General features: G+C 35.2%; 1 protein-coding gene across 1 annotated transcript; it reads right to left on the reverse strand.

The window, feature by feature from the left end:
* Positions 1–323: 323 nt before the first annotated feature.
* LOC123524691 (glutaryl-CoA dehydrogenase, mitochondrial-like) lies at positions 324–21286 on the reverse strand. The gene is made up of 11 exons (XM_045303053.2): positions 21115–21286; positions 18325–18495; positions 14852–14975; positions 14174–14283; positions 11788–11917; positions 10105–10214; positions 9320–9432; positions 4414–4517; positions 3886–4011; positions 2706–2866; positions 324–2094 (listed from the first exon to the last, which is right to left on the reverse strand). Exons 1-11 carry the CDS (start codon positions 21212–21214, stop codon positions 2021–2023), a joined length of 1323 nt encoding a protein of 440 aa, XP_045158988.2. The 5' UTR covers positions 21215–21286; the 3' UTR covers positions 324–2020.
* Positions 21287–21289: the final 3 nt, after the last annotated feature.

A 21289-nucleotide genomic window follows, 5' to 3' on the forward strand; every position in this document is an offset into this window, starting at 1 on the left:
CAGTCTTTGGCTGATTTGTTTACCATATTTTCTAACATGTGGATTTTCTTTTGAGCATGTGGTTTCCGTATTTTAACAGTCTTATCAGGGTCTAGCTAATCTGTTTACCATCATTTCTAACATGTGGATTTCATTTGAGCATATGGACTCCGTATTTTAACAGTCAGGATCTAGCTGATCTGTTTACCATCATTTCTAACATGCGGATTTCAGTCTGAGCGAATGGAATCTACAATTGATAAAGCAATTTCAACAGCGGTCTTACATGAGTCCTTTAAGCCAAGTAGATAAAACTTAAGGAGGAGGAAAACAGTTATAAAATAAAATGTTTCGAAGTTTATTTAGAATTCATTTGTACATTTCCTTTGCAAAAGTTAGTCAAAGCCTTAACACTAAAAATATCAAAGTAAGTTGTTTTTTTATATCTGTACAAGTAGCCACAGTGTTTGTCACATCTATAGATGACTAGAACTTTTGAATTACAGTATCATAAATATCTATATTCAAAAAAATATAAATTTATGAGGTTTTATATACCTTTATGAAAATGGCTTTTGGGCTTGTTTGAAATTGTAAAGAAAAATTACAGAGATAGTCAAGGCTTCGATCAATGCCAATTAAAATTCCCTGATTTTTTCATTGAACATATCATGATTTTCACTGACCAATTCCACTCTTCAGCCAGCCAATTCATATATGTACTGTTTATCCTAATTCCTTTTTCCAGTTAAAACATCTGAAGAGTGAAACCCACAAATTTGTTTATATGAAGAATAGAAGATACATAAATGTATAGTAAATAATGCCCAAATACTGTGAGCGAAGCCCAATTTATTTTAGACAATAAGATATCTTCATCTAAAATCTTTAATTTTATCCAGGAAACTTCTTATCATTTTCCGCTGACTTTTGCCTGACTTAAAATTTACCCTGCTATATTTCTAAAATGGACTGATCCATCATTCAATCTGGGGAGTACCACTTATTTTTCAAAGGGGTTTTCACTGAAAATTTACTGATTGAATAGAGAACAGTGTAGACCATGATCAGCCTGCACATCCATGCAGGCTGATCTTGGTCTGCACTGGTTGCAAAGGCAAAATCACTTGCCGCCAGCAGGCTTATGGTTAAAATTATATTTTTCACCAACCAATCTTCAGAATTCCCCTAGCCAATTCACTGACACTGTTGCAAAATATGATAATACTGTAGTAACTTTAATTCTTGTTTACAAAAATCTCAATCACTTATACATAAATGTTCAAACATTTTTTTTTTCATAACCACTGCAAACTGATACCAAAAAAATGACCAGACAAACAAAAAATGAATACATTGTAAGAGAAATCATCAACTGAAGACAAAAAAAAAAATTAATGCTAATATTGATTATGACGGTGGAAAATATCAACCTTTTTTGCTTATCACCTTAGCAACTGAAAATCAGTAACAGATATCTGCTTGTAAAACTTCTCTTAGATGCATATATACATGCAGGAAAACCATGTATAATTTCAGAAGGGTTAGTAATTGTATGACATTTACATACTTGTATGATATTCACAAAGTGCAGTGCCTAGAACTTACAATGAACAGTTCAAAAATCAGAAACAAAACAGCAACAAACTTAAATAGGAACAGATGCTCTCAGAAAGTTTCTTTTTAAAATGTGATGATGCGAGATATTCACACAAAATGACTTCCGATTATGCCCCGTAAATTGGGTATCCAGTGTTTTTAATATCATTATTTCTCACAACAGTCTTCCGATCAAGACCATTAATTTCAAAACAGTATGTTTTCTAGTAGCTATACAGAAACGCAGCTTCGCAGAAAATTAAAGGCCACTGTTTTTAGTTCTGTGAGCATGAATTTTTTATTTACATTTTTCAAACCGAAAAATGAGTAACACAATGTTATGACAAAATGCCTTCTATCTTATGAGAGTGTGGCTCTGTGCCTGATGCGGTGAGCCTTGAATAAATATCACAGTAGCCAGATCTGTCAATGGTATATAATCTCATTTATCAGCTGTAAATGCCTGCAGACCCGTGATTGCACGTCCAAGGATCAACGCATGGATATCATGTGTACCTGTAACAAACAGGAAAAGTTACAGAAAGGTATTAAATGGAGAAAATATCACATGAACAGCATTGCCATGGTAACCACTCAATAAACTTATCAAAAAAATTATTTTCTTCAATATGAGCTGCTATCTATGTAGAGAAAGAAAAACTTCATCACAAAAAAAAATTCTGAAAGACTGTATACTTGTATTTTTTATATAAATCTAACTCAAAATATTCTTGTTTACCATAAAACAATTCTACAGAACTTGTTTTTTCACATTTTCACCTGCGTACCCAAGTACAGAAATATACTTAACTTTCAATGAAAAGTAACTCGAGACTCTAATTCCAACTGTCATGAGAGACAATTAGGCAATAACTTACAGATAGATAAACAGCACAAAGAAAGAACATCTGGTGCAAATATTTGGCTCAAATAACACAAGTTTCAATGATTTATCTATATTCTTTTTACAATCTATCATGAAGAACTTCTCAAATCTAGGACTATTAAAAACATGTATGTAAGATAAAATTTCTGAAAAGCAGATAATAAATTTTTCATTAAATTACTTTTGAAATTATTTTTTTTAGTAATAATGTAATTGATATATTTCTATCTAATAGTCTTACCTTCATATGTATTGACTGCCTCAAGATTCATGACATGCCGTATGACATGGTACTCATCGCAGATTCCATTTCCTCCCAGCATATCTCGTGCAGTACGTGCAATGTCTAAAGCTTTACCGCACGAGTTTCTCTTGATCATAGAAATCATCTCGGGTGTAATCCTTGACAAAAAATGGGCCAGAATTAGAATTAATCAATTGGTATTCTTGTTGCATTAATTACCATGGCTTTAGATGAGGAAACAAAATAGAATATTGAAGAATTTTACACATGTAGGATTTCATGTTGAAAATAATGTAAATTCTCAAGTGGAAATGCTTAAACATCTTTTTAGTTATAAGCACAGTCATCACTCCTTCACACATTTCACAATATCCATGAATTTTTCTGATTTGTTCTATTCAATAGACACTTGTGCTTTAGCTTACTGTCATTTTAATCATATATTACTTTTTTTTTTTTAACTTTCATAGAGCCTTAGGGTAAAGGTGTCCGTGTACCGCTGGGGGTTGGGGAGGGAAGGATACTACAAAATATCATCAAGAAACACAGGAAAAGATGAAACTGAAAGAGTAAGCGCAAGTAAGTCCCAACAAAACTTCAGGGGCTTAAATTCATACGCTGAAAAACATTCTTACAAAATTTCGTGAGTCAAGGTCAAATACTTCTTCAAATATATGCAACACAAATTGTTAGGACCTATATTCGTATTTTACTAAGTCAAGGGTCATAAATCTGTTCTTGCTGAGTGAAAGCACAAACAAAACCCCAGGTGCAAAACATCACAAGCCATTTTGAGGCAAAATTGAACTTGATGTAACAAATGTAATCCATTCTGGAGAAATCTGCGACAGCCGAATACATCATTGCAGATCAAGGTACTGCTTTAATGACCCTTTTATCATATACATGTCTTTACTGTAATAACAGCCAAAATGAGGCTGAAAATCTGTTTGAAGTGGTAAACTTTTTGACGCAAAATAAATAGTCACAACATTCAATACTTTTCCCAATCCAAAGTGAGTTTAATACATTTAATACAGAGTTTTGTATTTATTAGAGAAATACAGGCTATATTTCATACAGAGAATTTGTATGTATATCATGTATTTGTTTCCTACTCTGATTATCACAATGTAAATCTACTATTTCTAACCAAGATAAATTATATCAAACTTACTGTCCTGCATCCTTCAGTCTGCCTGCCTGCAGACAGGCCTGTAATGCTATTGAGATTTCTGTCAACATGTCAGCCATTTTCTTCTGCATCAGCTGATTCTTGGCAAGTGGTCTGCCAAACTGCTTCCTGTAAAATACATTATCCATATAGCTCGAAAAACATACAGTTAAACTTACTTTTAAATTAGTGGCCACCTGTAATGAACAACCACTTGCCTTAAGCAGCCAATCAGTTAACTCTCTAAATTGGCATTTTGTTCTAATTTCAACCTTTCTTTAGCAGTCAGACTGTGCCACATCCTTGACTAGCTGTTTAAAACAGGTTTGACTGTATGTAATATGTAATGTGTTACACTGTATTGTTTCATTATAAGAAAAAAATTGACAACTCTATCAAAATATTTCAACTTTATTTGCTGGAAGTTCTATAAATGATACAAATATTTCAATACTAACAGACTGTAATGGAACAGGGACTCAAATATACACAACTGTGTTTCTCCAGCTGAATGATGTAACTGCCACTCACCTGTCCAATGTGTACTGTCTGGCATAATCAAGGCAAAACTCGGCAGCACCTAGAGTTCCCCATGCTATACCATAACGAGCATTGTTCAAACAACCGAAAGGACCCTGAAAACAGACACAGTCAAATACAACATCAAACATTTCTAAACAGATCACTGAAGAAATCAGACACACAATAAACACCAACTTCATTAGGTACTGGTAAACTACACTTACAACTAGTATGCTGACGTTTGGTATTGGTATACTAACTTACAGCTAGTCCCCTGACATTAGGTATTTGTATACTACACTTACAGCTAGTCTGCTGACGTTATGTATTGGTATACTACACTTACAATTGGTCTGCTGACGTTAGGTTATGTATTGGTTTACTACACTTACAGCTAGTCTGCTGACGTTAGGTTATGTATTGGTTTACTACACTTACAGCTAGTCTGCTGATGTTAGGTTATGTATTGGTTTACTACACTTACAGCTAGTCTGCTGACGTTAGGTTATGTATTGGTTTACTACACTTACAGCTAGTCCCCTGACGTTAGGTATTCGTATACTACACTTACAGCTAGTCCCCTGACATTAGGTATTCGTATACTACACTTACAGCTAGTCCGCTGACGTAAGGTACTGGTATACAATCCTTACAACTAGCCGATATATTGGCATTAGGTATTGGTATACTACACTTACAGCTAGTCCCCTGACATTAGGTATTCATATACTACACTTACAGCTAGTCCCCTGACATTAGGTATTTGTATACTACACTTACAGCTAGTCCCCTAACATTAGGTATTTGTATACTACACTTACAGCTAGTCCCCTGACATTAGGTATTTGTATACTACACTTACAGCTAGTCCCCTGACATTAGGTATTGGTATATTACACTTACAGCTAGTCCACTGACATTAGGTATTCGTATACTACACTTACAGCTAGTCCCCTAACATTAGGTATTCGTATACTACACTTACAGCTAGTCCCCTGACATTAGGTATTTGTATACTACACTTAAAGCTAGTCCGCTGACGTTAGGTACTGGTATACAATCCTTACAACTAGTCAGCTGACATTATGTAAGGTATACTACACTTATAGCCAGTCTGCTGACATTAGGTATTGGTATACTACACTTACAGTTAGTCCGCTGACGTTAGATACTGGTATACTACACTTACAACTAGTCGATATATACTGGCATAAGGTATCATTATACTACACTTACAACTAGTACGCTGACGTTAGGTATTGGTATACTACCCTTACAGCTATTCCCCCGACATTAGGTATTCGTACACTACACTTACAGCTAGTCCCCTGACATAAGGTATTTGTATACTACACTTACAGCTAGTCTGCTGATGTTATGTATTGGTATACTACACTTACAGCTAGTCTGCTGATGTTAGGTTATGTATTGGTTTACTACACTTACAGCTAATCTGCTGACGTTAGGTATTGGTATACCACACTTACAGCTAGTCTGCTGATGTTAGGTTATGTATTGGTTTACAGGTTATGTATTGGTTTACTACACTTACAGCTAGTCTGCTGATGTTAGGTTATGTATTGGTTTACTACACTTACAGCTAGTCTGCTGACGTTAGGTTATGTATTGGTATACTACACTTACAGCTAGTTTGCTGATGTTAAGTTATGTACTGGTTTATTACACTTACAGCTAATCTGCTGACGTTAGGTTATGTACTGGTTTACTACACTTACAGCTAGTCTTCTGACATTAGGTATTCGTATACTACACTTACAGCTAGTCCCCTGACATTAGGTATTTGTATACTACACTTACAGCTAGTCCCCTAACATTAGATATTTGTATACTACACTTACAGCTAGTCCCCTGACATAAGGTATTTGTATACTACACTTACAGCTAGTCCCCTGACATTAGGTATTGGTATATTACACTTACAGCTAGTCCACTGACATTAGGTATTCGTATACTACACTTACAGCTAGTCCCCTAACATTAGGTATTCGTATACTACACTTACAGCTAGTCCCCTGACATTAGGTATTTGTATACTACACTTAAAGCTAGTCCGCTGACGTTAGGTACTGGTATACAATCCTTACAACTAGTCAGCTGACATTATGTACGGTATACTACACTTATAGCCAGTCTGCTGACATTAGGTATTGGTATACTACACTTACAGTTAGTCCGCTGACGTTAGATACTGGTATACTACACTTACAACTAGTCGATATATACTGGCATAAGGTATCATTATACTACACTTACAACTAGTACGCTGACGTTAGGTATTGGTATACTACACTTACAGCTATTCCCCCGACATTAGGTATTCGTACACTACACTTACAGCTAGTCCCCTGACATTAGGTATTTGTATACTACACTTACAGCTAGTCTGCTGACGTTATGTATTGGTATACTACACTTACAGCTAGTCTTCTGATGTTAGGTTATGTATTGGTTTACTACACTTACAGCTAATCTGCTGATGTTAGGTATTGGTATACCACACTTACAGCTAGTCTGCTGATGTTAGGTTATGTATTGGTTTACAGGTTATGTATTGGTTTACTACACTTACAGCTAATCTGCTGATGTTAGGTTATGTATTGGTTTACTACACTTACAGCTAGTCTGCTGACGTTAGGTTATGTATTGGTATACTACACTTACAGCTAGTCTGCTGATGTTAGGTTATGTACTGGTTTACTACACTTACAGCTAGTCTGCTGACGTTAGGTTATGTACTGGTTTACTACACTTACAGCTAGTCTTCTGACGTTAGGTATTGGTATACTACACTTACAGCTAGTCTGCTGATGTTAGGTTATGTACTGGTTTACTACACTTACAGCTAGTCTGCTGACGTTAGGTTATGTACTGGTTTACTACACTTACAGCTAGTCTTCTGACGTTAGGTATTGGTATACCACCCTTACAGCTAGTCTGCTGATGTTAGGTTATGTACTGATTTACTACACTTACAGCTAGTCTGCTGACGTTAGGTTATGTACTGGTTTACTACACTTACAGCTAGTCTTCTGACGTTAGGTATTGGTATACCACCCTTACAGCTAGTCTGCTGATGTTAGGTTATGTACTGGTTTACTATACTTACAGCTAGTCTGCTGATGTTAGGTTATGTATTGGTTTACTACACTTACAGCTAGTCTGCTGATGTTAGGTTATGTATTGGTTTACTACACTTACAGCTAGTCTGCTGATGTTAGGTTATGTATTGGTTTACTACACTTACAGCTAGTCTGCTGATGTTAGGTTATGTATTGGTATACTACACTTACAGCTAGTCTGCTGATGTTAGGTTATGTACTGGTTTACTACACTTACAACTAGTCTGACGTTAGGTTATGTATTGGTATACTACACTTACAGCTAGTCTGCTGATGTTAGGTTATGTACTGGTTTACTACACTTACAGCTAGTCTGCTGATGTTAGGTTATGTACTGATTTACTACACTTACAGCTAGTCTGCTGACGTTAGGTTATGTACTGGTTTACTACACTTACAGCTAGTCTTCTGACGTTAGGTATTGGTATACCACCCTTACAGCTAGTCTGCTGATGTTAGGTTATGTACTGGTTTACTATACTTACAGCTAGTCTGCTGATGTTAGGTTATGTATTGGTTTACTACACTTACAGCTAGTCTGCTGATGTTAGGTTATGTATTGGTTTACTACACTTACAGCTAGTCTGCTGATGTTAGGTTATGTATTGGTTTACTACACTTACAGCTAGTCTGCTGACGTTAGGTTAAGTATTGGTATACTACACTTACAGCTAGTCTGCTGATGTTAGGTTATGTACTGGTTTACTACACTTACAACTAGTCTGACGTTAGGTTATGTATTGGTTTACTACACTTACAGCTAGTCTGCTGACGTTAGGTTATGTATTGGTATACTACACTTACAGCTAGTCTGCTGATGTTAGGTTATGTACTGGTTTACTACACTTACAGCTAGTCCACTGACATTAGGTATTCGTATACTACACTTACAGCTAGTCCGCTGACGTTAGGTACTGGTATACAATCCTTACAACTAATCAATATATTGGCATTAGGTTTTGGTATACTACACTTACAGCTACTCCCCTGGCATTAGGTATTGGTATACTACACTTACAGCTAGTCCCCTGACATTAGGTATTTGTATACTACACTTTCAGCTAGTCCCCTGACATTAGGTATTCGTATACTACACTTACAGCTAGTCCCTTGACATTAGGTATTCGTATACTACACTTACAGCTAGTCCCCTGACATTAGGTATTCGTATACTACACTTACAGCAAGTCCCCTAACATTAGGTATTCGTATACTACACCTACAGCTAGTCCCCTGACATTAGGTATTCGTATACTACACTTACAGCTAGTCCCCTGACATTAGGTATTCGTATACTACACTTACAGCTAGTCCGCTGACATTAGGTATTCGTATACTACACTTACAGCTAGTCCCCTAACATTAGGTATTCGTATACTACACGTACAGCTAGTCCCCTGACATTAGGTATTCGTATACTACACTTACAGCTAGTCCCCTGACGTTAGGTACTGGTATACAATCCTTACAACTAGTCTGCTGACATTATATACTGGTATACTACACTTACAGCCAGTCTGCTGACATTAGGTATTGGTATACTACACTTACAGCTAGTCCGCTGACGTTAGATACTGGTATACTACACTTGCAACCAGTCGATATATATTGGCATTAGGTATCGCTATTCTACATTTACAGCTAGTCTGCTGACGTTAGGTTCTGGTATACTCAACTTACAACTGGTCAATATATATTGGCAATAGGTACTTTATACATGTATAGAACTCTTATAGCTTGCCAACCCACATTAGGTTTTGGTATATTACACTTACAGCTAGTCCACTGACATTAGGTATCATGTTCTCTTCTGGTACTTCCACATCTTCCATAACAATTTGTCCAGTAATACTGGCTCGCAATGAAAATTTCCCTTCTATCTTTGGTGCTGAAATGAGACAGAATACTTCATGACAGAGGACTTCATAACTAACATTTATAACATGTCTGACATCATGGGAATGAAATACAGCCATTATACAGTTTTGGTATTATACTGTACTGCCACCCTCACTTTTAAAGTGAGGTAAAGAATGTAGAAATTTTGATGTTTCAAAAAAAGGTGACTTATGATAAAAAGAATTTCACATTTCTGTCTTTCTACATTGAATTTAATAACTAAAGCTTGTTATATAGAAATAGAAATTCATAAGGCAAAGATGCTCATGTAATATTCTCTATTTATGACATAAAAAACCTTTTCAATAGCTCATTAAGATATCTATAAATATGTTCGTAAAAAATTAAATTTTATGGCTAAACACGACAGACTGGTAAAATCCAGAAAAAAACATATCTATGAGCTACACAGACCAGTTACAGTCAACCCGTAACAGTAGCATCTAGTGTATACATAAAATTGTTACTTTTGGTTATTGTCAGTTTTTTTTTTTAGATTTCAATTTTACATTTCTGATCTAGCTAAGCTAGTCTAATGACAACTGAATGCACTTTAATCAGAACAGAAAGTTGAATACCACTCTTCCTACTAAACACCAGTTAACACTGTTTCTGTAACTGACACATCTTCCTCTAGTAGACATCTCAATACAGCACTTACCAGATAATCCTTTCATCCCCTTCTCCAGTATAAACCCTCTTATTCTGTTATTTTCGGCTTTATTTTTCGCCCACACAATAAATACATCTGCTATTGGAGAATTAGTAATCCTAAAAACAAAAACAAAAAACCACTACTCTACCCATAAAACATTCACTATTTGCATATTTAAAGTAATTTACATTAAAATATTCATAACTTAAGCCTACTTGATTTAACAGTTTTGTTGTATGCTTCTTATATCTTTCACCACTCTTAAAGACCTGTCTCTGAGTAACAACATCAAATGACAGATATGGCCTTGAATTCCTTCTTCTACAATCTTTTAAAACTGTTTATCCCATATAATTTATAACACATTATTACAGAACTGTCTGCCTTTCTGCACACTAAACAATACCCTTGTAACTAAGCACTCCTCATCAATGAAGACATAATTTACAGGTGTAAAATGTCTATAAAAAACCAGAGTTTTAGATTTACATCACTATGTAGAAGTTTACCAGGGTATAATGAACTAGAAGATGCTTTTGTATAAAAGCGCATGTCTCCCCCAATGCATAGTCACAACAGGCAAGAAGTCAATAGAACACATGAGCGGAAGTCAAAGAGACACTGATGGTTTTCTGCAATAGGGATCATATGCTTGGCATGTCCAATCATCCTATGAAGTTTCAACATTCTGGGTCAAGTGGTTCTCAAGTTATTGATCCGAAACCATTTTCCATGTGCAGGCCCTTTTGACCTTGATCGAGTAATCCCAAAATCAATAGGTGCCACCTACCCTGCATGTATAACTATCCTATGAAATTTCAACATTCTGGATCAGGTGGTTCTCAAGTTATTGATCAGAAATGGTTTTCCATGTTCAGGGCCCTGTGACCTTGACCTTTAACAGAGTGACCCCAAAATCAATAGGGGTCATCTACTCTGAATGTCCAATCATCCTATGAAGTTTCAACATTCTGGGTCAAAGTCATTCTCAAGTTATTGATCGGAAATGGGTTTCCATGTTCAGGTCCCTGTGACCTTGACCTTAAATGGAGTGACCCCAAAAACAATTTGGGTTGTCTAATCTATAAGCTCTGCCACCCTCTGAAGTTCGCAGGTTCTAGGTTAAATGGTTCTCCAGTTATTGATCGAAAATGAAGTGTGACGGACAGACTGACAGATGAACAGACAGGGCAAAAACATTATGTCTCCCCCAGTGGGTTGGTGGGGACAAAATTAAATCTAAAATCTATTCCTCCCTTCATCTATTGAAGTTACAAAAAAAGTAAGTCTAAAGGTGCCATAACTCCAAAAAGTAAATTGTAGCCAAAATCTAATTAGGCCTGTATTTTTTAATCTTACACCTGTGTACCAAATCTGAATTCAATCAATTCATCTTTTCAAAAGTTACCAAATAGACATCGACATTTTGCAAATAACTTAGACAGAAAATGGATACTTTTAGCCAAAAATTGGTGGGTTGTAACTAAAACTGAACTTCGTGATTTTATACCCGTGTACTTAAAATGAACTCAATCCTTTCATGCGTTCAAGAGTTGTTGAAAAGACAAGCAGATTGTAAGTTGAAAAGGTGCTATACTCTGCCAAATATTTGCATGTATTGCATAATATTATTCAATGATCACAATTGACTTAAAACAGCCAAGACACAAAAATAAGGTTTTAAATTACCATGACTTGGATCCATTTAGTGTGTAAGTTTTGGCAGAATCATTGTAAACAGCATTTGTCTCCATAGATGATGGGTCACTTCCATGATTTGGTTCAGTGAGGCCGAAACATCCTATCAATTCTCCAGTTGCTATAAATATACAGTTGCACCAGTTTTTACTATGAGACAGAAACAAATACAATTAACATGCTTTTACAACAGTTGCAGACCCAAAACTGACTGTGTTGCTCTGTAATTTCTATGATATGGTACTAACTCATGTCAGAACAGAGTATTGATTTTGCTAAATACTAGGGCATTACTCTCAGTACTCATGAACATTTTACGAGTACCATACTACAGATTCAAATTTGCAGAAGTTCATCTGATTTTTTTGTTTCTGTATAGTAGAAATATTGTCCTACCCATGATTTTCTAAGTCCAAAAGGGGCCACAATTCTTGCAAAAAGCAATGTAGAGTTACGGTATTTGCTGTGCAGAGTCAGCTTTTAATAAAAATAACTGCTCAAAGTTATAAAGCAATAGCTTTGACTGTAAAGGAGAGAAGTTGACCTAAACGCAAAACTTAACCAAGAAATCTGATATTTTCTAAGTCCAAAAAGGGCCATAATTCTTGCAAAAAGCAGGAGGAAGTGATGTTTCTTGCTTTACAGAGTCAGCTTTTGATGGTGTACAAGTGTTGCAAGTTTTAAAGCAACAGCTTTGATAGTTTAAGAGAAAAGCTGACCTAAACACAAAACTTAACCAATTTGATTTTCCAAGTTCAAAAGGGGCCATAATTCTTGCAAAAACCAGGATGGAGTTATGTTTCTTGCTGTACAGAGTCAGCTTATGATGGTGAACAAGTGTTGCAAGTTTCAAAGCAATAGCTTTGATAGTTTAGGAGAAAAGCTGACCTAAACATAAAACTTAACCAAGAAATCTGATATTTTCTAAGTCCAAAAGAGGCAATAATTCTTGCAAAAAGCAGGATGGAGTTATGTTTCTTGCTGTACAGAGTCAGCTATTGATAGTAAACAAGTGTTGCAAGTTTTAAAGCAATAGCTTTGATAGTTTAGGAGAAAAGCTGACCTAAATATAAATCTTAACCAGGCAACGCCAACGCCAACGCCGACACCGATCAAGAGATGACAATAATTCATCTTTTTTTTTTCAAATGGTCAATAGCATATACTTCTTATTGCTCAGTTCTACACAAACTCTTATATGATAGTAGTTGCTCCATTTCTTCTGATAAATTTGTACCAGAACACCAGTGCAATATTTCAAAATTGATGTTTTCAATTACATATGTATATCTAATTTTTCACTTCAGATAAAGCAGGGGAATTTCATCTTCAAGCGCTCCAGTTCTTGATGCTGGCTTAAACATTTTTACTGTTGAGAGCTTTCAAAAGTTCTGAGCACAAGTACCTTTTTTTTTCATGAGAACCGAGTGCTTGAGGGTACTAGGAAAACTGGTACTTGTACTCAAAATACTTAAGTTCTGAAGTGCTCAACACAACTCTGAATGGTGTACTCTCTTCTGCACAATGTTTTTGGCTATTAAAGGGATATCATGCAAAAATCATATGTCAATAAGTTTGTACCACTGGTCGTTTTCACAGTACCCACATTTTATGGATTATTTTTAAAATCCAGTCAAAAAGATGATTTCTAGGGTGTTAATATTTTTTCGTGTTTATAATATTTCTCTATAGTTTTACCTTCCCGGTTTTAAAATTACCATATATTTCATAAATAGTATAACATTTTCACCAGATTACATGTAAAGGTTTATAAGATTGGCATTGAGAATGATAATGTGTTTTATAATGGTGTAAAAGCAATTTTTCATCATTATATTATGCTATAGAAAGAGTTATGATATACTGCATATTTGGCAGTCTAAGTTTAAGACATTAAATGTTGTTGTATCACAGTACAATACCATTTTTCATGTAGATCTGATACAAAAATATGATTCTAGAATGTTAAAAAGGCCTTTCTATGATTTGACCCAGTGAGCTAAATTCTGACCCTATTTACCACAGCATCAAATTCACACGTGATTTATATATACAAGGAAACATTCTGACTAAGTTTCATTCAGACTGGACCAAAACTGTGACTTCAGAGAGTTAACAGCAAAAGAGACAATGGATGACAGATAGTGAATCATCCACCTGTACTATTAGGTCACTCTAAAACTTGTGGTTCAAATAAGCTTGAATAGAAGACAGCACACGCATGCTTTTAGAGGCTTTTGTAGAATTTTCAAGCATGACTAAAGAAAATTTCATTTGTACAAAGCAAGCATGGAAGCCTTAGGACAATATCTTTTTCTACTTCAGACTGGATGGAAGATCATCAAAACACTATAGAAGTAATGCCATTTTCACATACCAAGTTTTGGGAGGTATTTCTGTCTGTGTTCCTCTGTACCGTAAGCATTTATTGGATGCATGACCAGAGAAGACTGTACACTCATACATGATCTGTAACTACTGTCTACCCTGTAGAGTCATAAAGTACATATTAACTGACTGATTAACTTGTATGACCATTACTGTGTTGTAGTGTCTGTGAATTAATTATCAAAATTGAATACCTTTCATGGCCTAAATTTAGTAACAATTCAAATGACACTGAATATCTAGGCAAGACTGCATAGTTTTGTATAAAAAAACACTCTGTTTTCTACAGCTGGATATGTAAATATTGCCATGGTAACATAGAACAAATGGCAACTGGTTTTCACAATGACATGCTGTAACTGACTTAAAAGATAATTTTCAAGTAAAATAACAAGGTCTTTTAAAGACTGGTTGTATTAATGAGCTAGTCATGCTTTTAAATCAGTTACCTATTGACGGTTTAATGTTTTTTCTATCTCAAAGTTTAATTAGGTTCAAAGCTGATGAAAATTTACTTACAAATGCTATTAAATGTCCCCTTAAACAGAGTTAGTACAAAATTTCTACTTAAACTTAGACAGCAGCTGAAAAAATTTAGTTAAACAAAAATGTATAGTTACCAACTTTATCAATTTTGCAATAACACATTGTAAAATCCAGTTCTTACCTTTCACATTCTCTAGCAATGAGACCATATGCGACTGAAGAAACTCCGGCACAACCATAGCCTTCTATTGTAGCACCTAGCACCCCAACCTCTCCCATCTCTCGCATTATCTCAGGATGAAATACTGAAATACAACTTAATATGAGAAACCATGATACATCTGTGTATGTTTACAGAAAAGGTCACTGAGTGAATAATTTAGTTTATAATAATTTATTTTAGCTTGACTGAGATGAAAGCTTCTAGCTTATTTGAACCTCTCGGTATTGATATCATATGAGAAGGTGTGGTCGTGACCCCAGTGGGGCTCGAACCCACTACCCCCTAGTTGAGAGGCACACCTTAACCACTAGACACCACTCGCCTTCAAATGTGAATAATTTGCTGCTGGCATAGGCCTTGTGTCAATGGTTCACATATCAAAAGTCACACTACTTCTTATGACATACAGTAAAATGCTAATTGCTTTAATTAAGTTCAAAGGGGATAAGCAAAATGTTTGAGTTATCCGGGGTTGCAAATGATTCAAACATAGACAATATAAGGCAAGCAACCTGGGCCCATGTGAATTCCTTGTGTTAGCCATTGATATTCAAACAAGCGTATTTCACTATAGGTACTTCGTTGTTTTTTTCTGAACTTCAGAGTTATTCAAATAAGCGTCAATTTTACATTTGTATCATATGTTAACATTCAAATACATCAGTACAAACAGCATATAATTTTAAGAATATTGGTTACAAAGGTATTCAAATACTTCTCTCCAACAAAATAATGCTTTGCAACCTTTTTTTTTACCAAAAGTTAACCATGAAATTTAGTAGGACCATGCAAATTTCAAATATCCATGTTCTCAAGAAATAAATATTTACCGGTAGGCAAAAACTGCAAATTCTATTCTTAAGAAATTAACTGATTTTGGGAAAGTGACAAAAAATGACTATTAAGATTTGTAAAGAACCAGCAATGGTACTATTTATCCCCAGCAGTCTAAATACAATGTTGACAATCAATCTGAAAGTTGCTACATAATCATGTGAAATATCTGAGTTTTCATTTTCCTTATTTTTTTTGTTTCTGAAACTACTGAAAAACAAGAGGGCCAAGATGGCCCTAGGTCGCTCACCTAAGAAACACTCCATAACAGTGTAAAACATGTTTGACCTAGTGATTTCATGGAAACAAATATTCTGACCAATTTTCATTAAGATTGGACCAAAAAATTGGTCTCTTGCGATAAAACAAGCATTTTCTTATATATGACCTAGTTTTTGACCCTAGATGACCCATGTTCAAACTCGACCTAGATTTTATCAAGGCAATCATTCTGACCAAAATTCATGAAGATCAACTGAAAAATACAGCCTCTATCACATACAGAAGTTTTTTCTTTGATTTGACCAAGTGACCTAGTTTTTGACCTCAGATGACCCATATTCAAATTCGACCTAGATTTCATTTAGGCAATCAACCTGACCAAATTTCATAAATATCAACTGAAAAAAACAGTCTCTATCTCATACACAAGATTTTTCTTTAATTTGACCTAGTGACCTAGTTTTTGACCTCAGATAACCCATATTCAAAACCGACCTAGTTTTCATCAAGGCAATCACTCTGACCAAATTTCATGAAGATCAATTGAAAAATACATCCTCTATTGCATACACAATGTTTTTCTTCGATTTGACCTAGTGACCTAGTTTTTGATCCCAGATGACCCATTTTCGAAATCAGCCTAGATTTTATCAAGGTAATCATTCTGGCTAAATTTCATGAAGATCAGTTGAAAAATACAGCCTCTATTGCATACACAAGGTTCTCTTTGATTTGACCTAGTGACCTAGTTTTTGACCCGAGATGACCCATTTTCGAACTTGGTCTAAATTTCATCAAGGCAATCATTCTGACCAAAATTCATGAAGATCAATTGAAAAATACAGCCTCTATCGCATACACAAGGTTTTTACGTGATATGACCTAGTGACCTAGTTTTTGAACCCAGATGACCCATTTTCGAACTCGGCCTAGATTTTATCAAAATAATCATTCTGACCAAAATTCATGAAGATCAATTGAAAAATACCACCTCTATCGCATACACAAGGTTTTTCTTTGATTTGACCTAGTGACCTAGTTTTTGACCCGAGATGACCCATTTTCGAACTCGGCCTAGATTTCATCAAGGCAATCATTCTGACCAAAATTCATGAAGATCAATTGAAAAATACAGCCTCTATCGCATACACAAGGTTTTTCTTTAATTTGACCTAGTGACCTAGTTTTTGATCCGAGATGACCCATTTTCGAACTCGGCCTAGATTTCATCAAGGTTATCATTCTGACCAATATTCATGAAGAAAAATTGAAAAATACAGCCTCTATCGCATACACAAGGTTTTTCTTTGATTTGACCTAGTGACCTAGTTTTTGACCCGAGATGACCCATTTTCGAACTCGGCCTAGATTTCATCAAGGTTATCATTCTGACCAATATTCATGAAGATTAATTGAAAAATACCACCTCTATCACATACACAAGGTTTTTCTTTGATTTGACCTAGTGACCTAGTTTTTGACCCGAGATGACCCATTTTCGAACTCAGCTTAGATTTCATCAAGGTTATCATTCTGACCAATATTCATGAAGATTAAATGAAAAATACAGCCTCTATCGCATACACAAGGTTTTTCTTTGATTTGACCTAGTGACCTAGTTTTTGACCCGAGATGACCCATTTTCGAACTCGGCCTAGATTTCATCAAGGTTATCATTCTGACCAATATTCATGAAGAAAAATTGAAAAATACAGCCTCTATCGCATACACAAGGTTTTTCTTTGATTTGACCTAGTGACCTAGTTTTTGACCCGAGATGACCCATTTTCGAACTCGGCCTAGATTTCATCAAGGTTATCATTCTGACCAATATTCATGAAGATTAATTGAAAAATACCACCTCTATCGCATACACAAGGTTTTTCTTTGATTTGACCTAGTGACCTAGTTTTTGACCCGAGATGACCCATTTTCAAACTCAGCTTAGATTTCATCAAGGTTATCATTCTGACCAATATTCATGAAGATTAAATGAAAAATACAGCCTCTATCGCATACACAAGGTTTTTCTTTGATTTGACCTAGTGACCTAGTTTTTGACCCGAGATGACCCATTTTCGAACTCAGCCTAGATTTCATCAAGGTTATCATTCTGACCAATATTCATGAAGATTAATTGAAAAATACAGCCTCTATCGCATACACAAGCTAAATGTTGACAGACGACGGACGACAGACGACAGACGACAGACGACGGACGACGGACGCCGGACATTGAGCGATCAGAAAAACTCACCTGAGCATTGCTCAGGTGAGCTAAAAAAAAAGAAATCAATAATTTTATACTGTAAAGTGGCTAAAACTGATATAAGAAAATTTTGAAGCAAAAAGCGAGAACACATTATATAAAATACCTTCATTTCTGTTGGCCATGATGATTCTGGGCATAAGCTTATCATCACAGTACTGTTTGAACTGGTCTCTCACCATCTTCTCCTCTTCTGTCAGCTGACTCTCTAGGTTTAATGCATCCTTCCAGTTGAACTGGGCTGTTTCCACTTTATGTGCTGACTCTACTTTTCTTTCTAAAATATACACAACAAATTCTTCAAAATCAGTGCTTCTAATAACTAGATTTTGTTATAGCCGGAAAACATATATGTGCCCTCCCTAACCTAAGTGTTGTTCAGTTTGTACAGACGTTGTTACAGGATATATCAAGTACATGTACCATGATATGAAGAACTTGAGATAATTGTTATTACCCAAAATTATAGATATATGTTAGTACTAAAAAACATGTGCCCCCTAACTAATGTGTGGCCAATAGCTATTCATAGCTAATGTTGTAATGTTGACACCCGACTATAAATAAAAATTTGCATCTTGTATCTTGTATCTTGTGCTGTTATGTTTGTACACATGTTGTTGCAGGATATATCAAGTACATGTACCATGGGCCGATATGAATTTGACACAGTCCAATTGCTAGTGTTTCCCTCCTAATTCCTATCAATTTACTTGTTTTTGCAATATTTCTGTACAAGCTAGTTTGTGGGTCATTGTGCTTGGTAATCATGGTTGTTAACAGCTTGTTCATGATATTCCCAAGTGTTTGAGGCGAAGTTCGGAACTGTGAAAATTATTTCTGTATGTAGTAGCTGCAGTCATTTTTTTAGGTGTCAGTAATTTTTCTAGAAGGCAAATCAATAGAAATATGACATTTATAATTTGCAGTCTTTTTCTTATTTCTTCATTTGAGTGAAACAACGAAAAGACTACAGATTCAATGCAATGCAGTGTTTATTGGTCTGCTACTAGCATCGTCAGTACTTGTATCTTGAGCATTCCCTATGCTGATAATGGTGTGCTAAAGTGTTGTCTTTTTGTGTTTTGATGATGTGATTTAAGCTAAAAAGCCAGAATGAAAAGACAGAGAAAGCATTGTCTTTTCATAAGCCAAAAGATGACATAAGGAAGAGATGATGCAGACCAGGAACAGCCACCACTGCAGCAAGATAATCATAAACTGAAGTTTTACACAGTATATAGCATAGGTACTCTGCAGCTAAACATATAGATGACGAGTTTACTTCAGTAATTTAACCGATATGTATCCTACAACAAGTAGCCCAGTACTTTTGATTTAAATTCTTCTTTGAAATATTCAGAATTTGCTGAAGATAATAAAATGTCAACTTGACAAAGTATATACAATATATAGTTCTCAAGATAATTTTTTAACCAATGGAAGTGGACAGAACCCGACTTGGCAATGAAAACACCTGCCGCACCAGGAATCTTGCTCTTTCTGTCTATTTCAAAGAATATGTTGTTTTCATTGCCAAGATGGCCAAGCTGGATCATAGCCTTATTCATTTGGCTTATCGGGATGACTTATTTTATGATCTGATATTTTATAGTTGTCATCCCTCTAAGCCTTACCCGTATCTGCATTTTACTGTTAGGAAAATGAAGACATTAAAAAATCCAAAAAAGTCATAATATACTGGTCAGACTTACTTGCTTTAATAAATTAAACATTAATATTCATGTAGAAACTTCAAATGGGTTGAATTTAATCCATGTTTTTAAATAAGAGACTTAAATCTTCGAAAATATGACAGGTGCGAGGAGATATCTACCCTGACACCAGTTTCAATAAAACATCAAACTGACGCTGACACTAAATTGCAGAAACAAAACACAAAATATACATTCATAAAATGTCAGCGAGGCAAGTTTATGCTTTAATGTCAACATAAATTCATTATCAGAGATCAGGGTCTTTCAAAAATGAGTGACCCTGCAGAGATGTAATAATTTCATATACTTTGTACATGTCCCAGAAAACGTTCCCAACAGATTTTCATTCAGGATTTTCTAACAGAAATATGCAGAATAAGTTTGGATGTGACAGAGACAGTGACCGTCAAAAGTTATCACGCTGTCGCGAAACGTCCTATTATTTAGACTAGCCAGGTCCCAGAAAAGTCACAAATTAGCTATATAGCTAAATCCAGCTATATATAGCTAGAAATAGCTATAAAACCAATAACAGTTGTTAAAAATATGTGAATATCAAATATAAAATAGTTATTATCCCGTTCAAGTGGTTTATAAGACAAAAGACAAACACAAAGAATGGAGATCTATGTAGTTTCAGTTTCAATACATGTTGCGAATTTCTGCGATTAGTCATTTATAAATTTTTCTTATACTACGATGATATCACAAGCGAAAAATTCAGTGATGATTTATCGCAAAATACTGCCGCAGTTATTGAAAATGTGACTACAAAGATCGTAGTTTTGTGTTATTGTCTTTCATCTTATAAACCTTTTGGACGTGATTATGACCATTTTGCATCTTATTTTGACATATTTTGCATTATTGGTATTGGTTTTATAGCTACTTCTAGCTATATATAGCTACATTTAGCTATATAGCTAATTTGTGACTTTTCTGGGACCTGCTAGCTGGATCACTGCTGTCGGTGTCACAAATCAACCTTGCTTAATTAGGGCATCAGTGGAAAGACAAAATGACAAATATTAAACTTCATATGAACGAGTTATGCAACCTGATTGGGAAATAGAAAAGCATTTTAATCATTTAAATGGTAAAGGTATGACTTCTCATAAGTTAAAAAAATGATGTAGAAAATTCATGACAATGGAGTCAAAGACAATTTGGGGGCATACCTGCAGAGCTGGATGCTAAACGTTGACAGACGGTCGATACCGGTGCCAGTTTATCAGCTGTTACAAGTTTTACAAGTTGTCGAAGGGCTGCCATTTTCATAAATCTTATTGTATAAAACTAAAAACACAGCTTTGCATAACAAACTCGACCTTGACCGATCTTACTTTTCTGGAG

The sequence above is a fragment of the Mercenaria mercenaria genome, chromosome 3, assembly GCF_021730395.1.
Source record: "Mercenaria mercenaria strain notata chromosome 3, MADL_Memer_1, whole genome shotgun sequence".
NCBI classification, from domain to species: domain Eukaryota; kingdom Metazoa; phylum Mollusca; class Bivalvia; order Venerida; family Veneridae; genus Mercenaria; species Mercenaria mercenaria.